Source organism: Benincasa hispida, chromosome 5 (genome assembly GCF_009727055.1).
Source record: "Benincasa hispida cultivar B227 chromosome 5, ASM972705v1, whole genome shotgun sequence".
NCBI lineage: Eukaryota > Viridiplantae > Streptophyta > Magnoliopsida > Cucurbitales > Cucurbitaceae > Benincasa > Benincasa hispida.
Window position 1 is genome coordinate 38,937,936 of NC_052353.1, and position 11,617 is coordinate 38,949,552.

An 11,617-nucleotide genomic window follows, 5' to 3' on the forward strand; every position below is an offset into this window, starting at 1 on the left:
TCTTAAAGTTTTAAGATTAACATACCAACAAATATTAAAAGAGATTTTCAAAAATAGAAAAATAAGAAAAACTATTTACACAAAATAGTAAAATTTTAATCTTCCCTGATAAAGACTAATAGAAGTCTATCAGTGATAGAAACTGATAGAAATCTATCATTAATAGACATTGATTGATAGAAATCTATCAATGTCTATCCATATTTTTTTATTGTTTCTATAAATAATTTGAATTTTTTTTTTTCTATTAGTGAAAATTTCTCCATATCAAACTTCAAAATAAAATAAATATCTATTGCAGATTTAAGTTTTGATTATTAACTTGTAAAATATCCCGACAAAAGATCAATTAGAGAAGATTCTCATATTTAGAAATAAAATATCCAAATTCAAATGGAACCTTCGGTACTTTTAGTTAACAAATAAGTGTGATGCACGTGGTTAAATTTGTTAGAATATACATTATTACGATAAAATTTAAATATTGAATGAATATGTATATATAGAATAATAAGTACTTGACATAAATTTTGTAATGTAAAAAATCACTAAAATTATATGTATTTTGTTGTGGGTTAATTTACCTTGAAAAAAAATGGACCTTGTTAAAAATGTTTGGAATATAAATTTTAATGGTGAAATATAAAGGAAATAGACTTTTCATTAACTTAAAATTAAAATTTTAGATATATCTGACTTTAAATTTTAAAATAATGGAAGAGATGGAAATGAAAAAATAATAATAAAGTTTGATGGGTAAAAGAAAAAGATGACAAACTTTTGTTTCCAAGATTTGAAGGTTCCAAAAAAAATTAAAAAATAATAAACATATTTAACTCAATCCCTCTGAATTTAAATACAGTACTAAAAATAAAGATAAAAGCTTTTGATTATAAATGGTTCGCTCAAGCCTTAAAAAATATAAGAAAGGCACATAGTGTTCCAACTTCCAACACAGAAAAAAAAAAAGTATATTAAAATGAAATGAAGTAATATACATTTGATAATAAAACTGTAACCAAAATAGAGAAAAATTGAAAAATCTTATGTGATGATTTATTTATCAGTCAAATCTTACCAGGAAAAAAAACTTATACAAACTTATTGTGCATTCCAAAATGTATATGAAAATAAAATAATTTTTTTAAATTGTTGATTGTATTTTGAAATGTCTCAAGAAATAAATCTACTCACGTAGTAATATTTAAAGAAATGAAAAACAATACTTAAACAAAAAAAAGAGAAAGAAATTGATACTTTATTTGATGATACATTAGTCACTTGCAAATATCTAAAAACCTTATAAAAACACATAATAATATTCAAGAAATACAAATTTATTGAACGTTCCAAAATATAAATGAAAATAAAATAAAATTATAAAATTGTTGATTATATTTCAAAATGTAAGTGTTGTGGGAGTCCAACTCACTTATTGTACAAATAAGACTTTATTTTAAACTTGAGTTTTGTGAGCCAAATTGGGGCTAATTTTTAGATTGGCCCATATTGAAAGCCATAGGTTTTCTTTTATGGGATATGTAGATGAACTAAGGGAAGGAAAGTGGAAAAAAAATAGCAGATAATGGGAGAGAAAGACAACAGTTCGATTTTTCAGCGACAACTTCCACAAAGGTGTCGATTGCCAAAGGTTGAACTGTTGGATTGTGCAGAAATTTGGACAACCTATTTGGGACATATAGAGTCTCATTTTGAACGGTTTGGTCGTTGTTGGAAGCTCTGGTTGTCCATAATCATTGCTTAACAAAATCTGTACAATTGGGTAATTTTCATTCTTTTTTATCTCTCATGTGTTCATCTTTTATGTATGAAAGTATTGGTGGGTAGTGAACCTTTGTATCACTTACTTGAGTTCTTTTTCCCTCAATTTTATCATAATAAGAGAAGTTGACAAGGGTGGACTCCTCACAAATCTAGTAGTTTTTACTCTACATCGAAGGAGTTTTCCACATACAATTCCTGTGTGCTCTTTGTTTTTAGTCTTCTAGAACTTTGTGGTTTATTGTTGTCCATTGTTGATTATTTTCTTGGTGATTATTTGATAATTTATTGTGGTGTTTTGGAGAACAATTATTTGGTCGACTGTTTTGGAGGGTGAGTTGTTGTTATATTCTTTGGGTCCTATCAATAAAAGAAAAAGGTAGTGGAAAGTAGAGATGTAGTATTCTTTTAGCACGAAAGGGGTGTAGATGTTCTTAGTACAAGGCACACTTCTACTTTAGAGTTGTGTTTTGATACTACTACTAATTTTACTTCTACTCCTTATGTTGTTCAGCCAAAAAATGAGAATACTGATGATGTAATGGTAATGTATATCATGTCGATGATGATGATGATCTTGATGAGTCTTCATCTAATGAAGAAATTCATGAGGAAGATGTTGAGATTGATGCCCTAAATCTCGTAGGGTTCTATAGTTTGTAAACACTTGTATAAACAAACATTCTATGATTTATAATATATGATATTTTATTCACATTGTCTATGAAATATGTGATATTTTAGTTGCATTAACCACAAGCAAATAAACTAAGATCCATAGTTATTGTTGTAACTTAAACATGTATGTGGAAACATACAAGTGGATCGTGTTTTAAGTGATAACCTAAATGGCCTATAGTATATGGATAAGGTTGGCTACCTTATTCTGGTGACACTACGAGTATGACCCGTTTTGTAGGTGTTACTGAAGAGACTCTTATCCAAGAGAACCCATGAGCGGAAGCAAGATCTTTTGAAGCCCATTATGACAGAATTAAAGACATTCACATAGAAAATAGTTATACATTTTCTAACAAATTACAACATACTTTAGTAATTAAAAACAAAAGGAATGAGAGACATACCTTTGAAGAACTCTTCTTCTACAAATCTCTCGCTCTCGTGAAGACTTGGAACAGTAACCTCTCGCTGTCGCTACAATCGTCCAGCAAATCTTTTGCTGTCGCTTAGATCACGAACGATCTTCTTCACGAACAAGCAACCTCTTAGACACCATCACTTGACAACCTTGGTATTCTCGGAGTGAGAATCTAGGAGATGTGGGCTCTATTGGATTTGGTAGAGGGATGGAGGAAGGCAACGTTCAAACTATACGATCAAGCAAGTGGGAGAATGTATTGTGTATCGCATAGACTTTATTTGCTTGATCGTTTAGTAAATCTCGCTAGGTACATGATCATTTAGAAAAACACACTTAAACATTTAGTACATCACACTTGATTTTTTACACGATCGTTTAGTAAATATCGCTTGGCACGCGATCACTTAGTAAATCATGTTGGATCGTCTACAAGATCGTTTAGAAAAAGGCGCTTTACACAATCGTTTAGGCTTTCGCTTAGAAGGCTATCGTGTAGTCTCTAGTTAGCTAAACGATTAGTAAAACCCTTAATGAAGCGATTACTTACAAAATGAAAATATGTTTCATTTTATCCTTCAGTTATGAAAAATGAACATAACCTCCCACTTTCACGTACGGTTAAAGGAAAAACTACCCATAATTATCATATAATTGTTTTAATTATAAATGAATATAATAACTAACTTATCATATTATATTTATAACCTATAGTTTTAATATCACATCATATGTAATATTTAAACCATAGTTCCTTTCTCCTTTACTTGATATAAATCATATTTATATCAAATTCCTCCAATTTATGTATCTCATACATCATATCAATTATATCACATATAATTTATGTATCTCCCCACTGGGTATCGTCCCCAAGATGGTAGGCTTATCAAGTCGGCAACTAGGGCCACTCTCACCCAAACAAATCAAAGGATGACCCTCATGAGCAGGAGTTCATAACTCACTCCAAATTTAGATCGAGTTCCATGGTAATCATTTGAAATATTAATCTCTTCAATTAACGTGTTATAACGAGAGACAATATATTTCATGGTTTGGTCTTATACAATTTCATTGCATAGGATACCTCCATTCACATGTTTCCACATGAACGATTTGAATCAAATCGCTTGTAACAATTACAAAGTGAGTTGTATCCATAGCCTTATCAGGATAAGGCACCAAATCTTATCCATATACTATAGACCTTTTAGGTTATTATATGAACATGATTCATTTGTATATCATTCACATACTGTCCAAATTACATGAAAACAACTTCAGATTTTAGTTTATTAAATTTGAGTTATGCGATTAAATAAATAGTTATTAGTTATTAAGATAAATAACATTTTATTTATAAAGAAAATTTATTTTCAAATTTACAAATTATGGGTTTAGGACATAATGCCAACATTTGTGTGTTTGTGGAGAAGTGGATGTGAAATGTTAATGATTTGGACTTGTTTGGTGCCTTTGAATTGTTTGTAGCATTCATTGAAGTGGGTTGAATTGTCAATAAGTGTAAGTTTGTTTTTGTGTTTAGGGAGGGGTGGGTGTGAAATGTTAATGATTTGGGCTTGTTTGGTGCCTTAGAATTTTTGCAGGATTCATTGAAGTGGTTTGAATTGTTAATAAGCGTAAGTTTGTTTTTGTGTGTTTGTGGATGGGTGGGTTTGAAATGTTAATGATTTGGGCTTGTTTGATGTCTTAGAATTGATTGTAGGATTCATTGAAGTGGGTTGATAATATTTTGTGCTATAATATCTTATATTATATTGTTGGTAAATTTGATGCTTTGGAGGTGATTTTAGGAATCACAAGCGTAAACACACTTCTCTTTACTCTCTCTCTATATAAATATTAATTATTCTCTAGTATACCTATCTCTCATATATGTAACAACAATACCAACAACAATTTTGGTTGCTTTCTGAATGTATGTGCATTGCTCAATTATTATTGATTTGGATTCTAAATTTTAGGTTATGAAGATCAAATTAAAAATAATTAACTTAATAATGAATATTCTTTTAAAAAAATTAAGAATCTCCCGATGGTTATCGTCGAGAGATTAATAAGCAATTCGGACATAATGAACTCTCGACGCAGGTAGCCACCACGTTAAGAGTTTAAACTAACTCCCGACACTGTACATACGATGTTGGGAGTTAATTTAAACTCTCGATGGGGTGATGATATTGGGAGTAAGTCTCACGACTGAGATTTCCCCGACTATACTCCCAACGATGCCAATGACGTCGAGAGATAATCTCCAAACCTTTTTTTGGCTATTTCTCGACGTTGTTAGGCGTCGAGAGAGTAACTTTTTCTTGTAACTTAATGTCACTTTGAAACTCTATGGAGGATGATCTAGATCGACTACTCTTATAAATGCATCATTATAACTTTAAGGAGATATGAGTTCATCTCGCTCTCAAAATCATAAAGCTTTCACACTATTTTACTCTTTGACTTAAGCATCGGGGTGTGTGTGGCAAACACCACACGTGTATGTAGGTTTTCCTTTCTTTTTCCAGTTATAATTTTCTCCTCTAAATAAATTTATGACTGTTGTCATGTGAAGGTCAGACTATTTTCCACATCCAAACATTGGCATCAACAGACTCGATCAGTTTAAAAGTGAATAGAGAAATTTAAATCTCTACAATAATAATTTGACTAGTTCGTTGAGATAATTATGTTCATATGTTTGTCTTTGATTTTATGGGACAATAATTATATTTGAAGTATAATAGGGTTGAAAAATTCAAACTACATACATCACAATCACTAATCAAAACTAACAATTAATTGACTATACAATAGTCACAATTTCTATACAATAGTCACAATTTTATGGGACAATTAATTATTAACAAAAACCAACAATTAATTTAAATATATCGATTAATTATAATGGTAGATAATTGTATACTATTTTTTTAGTTCACTATTAAATATTAATTAACCCTTATATTGATGGATAATATTTGTTGATTATATTTTTGAACACCTATGATTAATTACAATAATTATTGATTAACTTAAATCACTAATTTACTTATTCTAATTTTGTTATATTTACAACCAGTTAAAACCAACATTTTATAAATAAATTTGTCAAGTTGAATGCTATTACATTTTTTTTTAATAATATATTGTAATATGAAATTCAATTATCAACTTTTAAAATAATAACTAATATTTGGGATAGTCTATCGCAGTCGTGACGGATAGATTAGAATATTTTTACTATTAATTGTAAATATTTTCAATAGTTTTGTCATTTAAAATAATTTTTCTTAATATTTTCTTAATTATTTTATAATATTTTTAATAACATATGCCCATAGATTTAAATGTAAAAAGGGAAAAGAAAAACAAAATTCACATGGATGTACTAAAAAAACTACATGGATGTAGAGATGTTCATAGGGCGGGGCAGGGCTGGGATGTCATTCCCCATCCCTGTCCCCGCCCCCTATTTCATTCTCCATCCCCATGAAATTTCCCACGAGGATTGGGACGGGGATTCCCGTGGAAAATTTGCGAGGATCGGGTTCCCTGCAGGGATTTTTTGCCTGTTACTCTTTTTTATTTGTAAAATGCCAATTAATTTAAATTACTCGTGTGAGCAAATTTTAATTAACTAATTAACTTTATCACTAAATTGTTTATTAGGGTTAGTTTTATATGACAATTTGAATTTAAAATAAATTACTCAAATTTTGACCTAAAACAACTAATTAATTTCTGAGTAGAAAGAAATAAATATAAATCAAATTATTCACATATATAATTTAAATTTAAACATTCAATTTATACATATTCATTATCTTTCCCAATAAATAATCAAATTTGAAATTTAAATATAATATTTATATAATAATAATAATAATAACATAACATTAGATAACTATATTAAATAAATATGCAAAAGTTAATCGAGGCGGGGAAGGGGAATGCATTCCCCGTCCCCGTCCTCGTTTAGCTCACGGAGAATTTTTTTCTCTCATTCCCCGCCTAATCGGGAATCTCGTCTCCGTGAAAAAATTGGACATCTCTACCTGGATATACTAAAATAAATAGCTTGGATGAGGTTAAGCTTATTTTACTATTTCTTAATTTTTTTTCCTTAAAAAAAAGTATGACATCCATGACAAATCGATCTTCTGTATTTTATTTAGATACTTTGAATCGTTTCATACCAAATAAATTGATAAGATTATTAATTTATGATTTAAATAAATTAAATGATATAAATGTATATATATATTTTGAAAGAATTAATATATAAACCTCAAAGTTTTATTATTTCTTAGAGGCCAAAGAACACTTTACTCATTCTTTAAAATCCTTTTCTTCTAAAATATTATATTAAAACGTGAAGATTTAAACCTATGCCTTTGAGGTGGATACATCTTGACATAAACTCTACATTGAATGCCATATTTTACTTCTTATCGATGGCCTTACTATATGAATTTTAGTATTTATGAACCCACCAATTAATAAAAGTTGAAATTTTTAATAGTATATTAAATTTTAATTAATTTAATTGGGATATACTTGTCAATACAATAAAATAAAATAAAAATTAGAATTCTAAGACACCATTTAGTGACCTTTTTAAAAATGAAATTTATAGACATTATCTCTCCCTCCAAATTTCTTCCTTTTTATCTACTTTTTATCCCTAATTTAAAAAACCAAATCAAAATTTAAAAACTAAAAGAAAGTTATTTTATTTTTGGAATTTGACTAAAAATTCAACTTTTGTACATAAAAAGATGGTAATCATTGTAAGACATTGAGAGGAAATGGGTTTAATTTTCAAAAACCAAACATAAAAATGAAAGGGTTACTAAATGGAACCTAAACTTTTGGAATTATACCAATTAAAGCTCGAATTAATATATCAACTTAAACCCTAAACTTTTATAAATGAAAGACCATCACTTGAATTTGGTTTAAAACAGTTAATGCATATTTTTTTCATATGTGTATATGATTTTCTTTAAATACAAGGGTTATTGTAAATCAAAGAATAATTTCATAATAAAAAATATAGTATTACATGATTTTCATTAAATTTTAGGGGTTATTTAGGCCCCAACTTCAAGTGGGTGGAGTAGACTATTATAGCTCACTCCAGTTTGAAGTTTTAATTATAATAGTGAGTATTTTTAACTATTATAGTCTATAAATAATTACATTATTGCTATTTCAAATATCTGGAATTTACTATTTATTATTATTTTCTCTCTTTCTATTAACATATTTACTATTTCTTAGATAGATTAAAAGAGTCGAACACAAACCATTAGAAACCATAACAATAGAATAATTACTTATTATAAGAACCAACCCAACATCTCAAGCATTCTTTCTCATATATTTCTAAACACTTCAAATTTGTATCTAAGCGATTCATGACTTGGAAAAACATCAAATATACTCCTAATCTTTGAATAAAGGGGGGGAGAGAGAGAAGATTAGTTATGAAAACTTTTCTATATATACTCCACTTCCCTCTTCTTTTTTTCTTAACCCATTTCTCTTCTGCAACTTTTCTTCTTCATTTCTTCAATCTGTTGGGCAGTAAAATGTGTAGCGAAGGCAGTGAGCTCCACATGTTCTTGTTCCCTCTCATGGCTCGCGGCCACATGATTCCTATCGTCGACATGGCCAAATTACTGTCTTCTCGCGGCATCAAGATCACCATCGTCACAACCCCTCTCAATTCCATCTCCATCTCTAATTCAATCCATGCTTCCCAATCCATCTCTGCTTCAAAAATTCATCTTCTCATCCTCAAATTCCCTTCTGTTGAAGTTGGCCTCCCAGATGGCTGTGAAACTAGCGACTCTATTATCACTTCTGCTCTATTCCCCAAATTTATCTCTGCTTTGAATTTGCTTCAAACCCCATTTGAGGAGGCTGTTATGAAATACCGCCCCCATTGCATTGTAGCTGATATGTTCTTCCCTTGGGCCAGCGATGTTGCTGCCAAACTTGGGATCCCCAGGCTTAATTTCCATGGTACTGGCTTTTTCTCCTTCTGTGCTATGGAGTTCATGAAGATTCACCAGCCTTACAACCATGTTTCGTCGGATACAGAGCCTTTTCTCATTCCTTGTCTTCCCGGGGAGATTACTTTCACGAAGATGAAACTTCCTGAGTTCATGCGGGAGAATGTTAAAAACGATTTAAGCGAATTTGTGGACAAGGCGCTAGAGTCAGAGTTGAAGTCTTATGGGGTTATTATCAACAGTTTCTACGAGCTGGAGGCAGAGTATGCAGATTGCTACAGAAATGTCTTGGGAAGAAAGGCATGGCATATTGGCCCACTTTCTTTATGCAATAAGGAAACTGAAGAAAAAGCTCAGAGAGGAAACGAATCCACCATTGACGAACACGAGTGCTTGAAATGGCTTGACGCTAAAAAACCCAATTCGGTTGTGTATGTGTGTTTTGGAAGTATGACAAAATTCAACTCGGATCAGTTAAAGGAGATTGCAAGTGGGCTTGAAGCTTCTGAGAAGAATTTCATATGGGTAGTGAGGAAAGTGAAAAGGGAAGAAGAAGAAGAAGAAGAAGAGGATCAGGATTGGTCATTAGAAGAGTTCGAACAGAGGATGGAAGGAAAAGGGATGATTATAAGAGGATGGGCGCCGCAGGTCTTGATACTTGATCATCCAGCGGTGGGTGGGTTTATAACACATTGTGGGTGGAACTCGACGCTGGAAGGAGTGGCTGCCGGAGTTCCGATGGTGACGTGGCCGGTATCGGCGGAGCAATTTTACAACGAGAAACTGGTGACAGAGGTGTTGAAAGTTGGAGTTGCAGTTGGGGTTGAGAAATGGGTGAGAATTGTGGGGGATTTCATTGGAAAGGGAGCTGTGGAGAAGGCAATAAGGAGAGTTATGGAGGGAGAAGAAGCAGAAGAAATGAGAAACAGAGCTAAAGAATTGGGAGAGATGTCGAGAAAAGCTGTTGCAGAAAATGGATCATCCTGCTCCGATTTGGATGCTTTGATTAAGGAATTGAAATCGTTGGCGTTTTGAAATTCATTCAGTATGCTGATTGCTCACAGTGTTAGTTTGGAATTTGAAATTTTCAATTAAGAAAATGATAATATAGTGATATGAATTCGAGTAACATCTTAGGATTGAGATTATACACTCTTGAGCTCAATAAAGTCTCTTGTATAATAATAAAATCTAACACGTCTCATTTAATTTTAGAGAACAAGCAAAAATTTAGCAATCCTTTTAAACAACTTATAGAGAAACTCTTCACTCTTGTGGAAGGTTTTACAATTAGTTGATGTTCTTGTCTAAATTTTACTCTCTTAAGCTAAACTCTAAATCAAGCAAACACTTCATCTTTGATCAAGAGGTTAAAAAATTTAAGAAAACTAACGCATGTATTTATTTATTTTGAAAAGACGAACACATGTATTATTATTATTGCAATATAAATGGATTTTCAAACAAAAAGACAAAATCTAAAAAATTACATCAATTATTGAAATGTTAAATATATATTAAATACTTTCGAAGTCCAATTACCAAATGCAGAAACTTGGAAGCTTATGAATCTCTTAGATATTTTTTAAAGTTTAAAGACCAAATAGACACACCAACCTCAAAGTTAATGGACTAAGCATAAAATTTAACTTTTTAAAAATGTTGAATATGTCACAGACCTATTATGGTAAGTTAATATGACTAAGATCTATTCTTTCCCTAAAAAAGAATTGAGAATCATATTATAATAATTTAGTTACATACCAATCTTCATTATCTTCTTTGCTAAACAAGTATTTTTTTTCCTCTTATTTCTCTTAGAAAGAAAGAGTTTTCTTAAATAGAAGAAACACTCATTACAAATAAGGAAAATATAAATACAACAAATATAACACAATAAATACAATGAAATATTAATAAGAAAGAAAATAGTCAACACTCTACCCCAAATTGTTTTGAAGATATCGTTCATGGCCAGCTTTTCAATCAAATTGTTCAATGAAACCGAGTCTATTTTGGATTGATAATCCAATCACCGTAGTTTGCTCTAAGAGACATAGTTGTCTTCGGTTAGAAGTTTCGTAACTAGAACAAGGCTCGATGATAAAGATAATATGGGTTGAGATATGCTTCAGACTGATTATGTGAGATCGGAGACGAAAAAGATGTGTTCCGAGGGACAAAAACTTCAAGATTGTTGAAGAATTTGTGTTAGGATCGATTGGTTCTTCGGAGGAGATGACAGGAGGATTTCCATTAGACATGGCGGAAGGTAAAAAAAGATGAACAAATGACAAGCAGAAGGTTGAGGATAAAGGAAAAAAAAATTCACTAAGAGAAAAAGAAAACTTCTGATACCATATTAACCAGGGAATTTTAATAAATCATCCTCACACGTTATCGATTTGGGCCTTAGCCATATTTATATAAAGATGGGCCAAAACAATAATTAGTTATAAGGGCTAAAAAACTAACAACCCATTTACAAAGAACAAAAAATATAACTATCAGGCTAATTACCAAAAACAGAAATATAACGCTTTCTGATACTCTCCCTCAAGATGAGGAAAAAAAATGTTCTGCAAACCCACTTTGCTGAGTGGAGGAAAAAGAGATGCTGCAAGCAAAGACTTGGTGAACATATCGACCTGTTGAGATCGGTGTCCTAATTCTCCAGGAGTCTTGTTGTTTGTAATTATAC

At 31.0% G+C, this 11,617-nt stretch overlaps 1 protein-coding gene across 1 annotated transcript; it reads left to right on the forward strand.

The window, feature by feature from the left end:
* Window positions 1-8,265: 8,265 nt before the first annotated feature.
* LOC120078120 (scopoletin glucosyltransferase-like) lies at window positions 8,266-10,206 on the forward strand. Its single transcript, XM_039032339.1, has one exon. The coding sequence runs from the start codon at window positions 8,386-8,388 to the stop codon at window positions 9,949-9,951; it is 1,566 nt and encodes a 521-aa protein (XP_038888267.1). The 5' UTR covers window positions 8,266-8,385; the 3' UTR covers window positions 9,952-10,206.
* The last annotated feature ends 1,411 nt before the right edge of the window (window positions 10,207-11,617 follow it).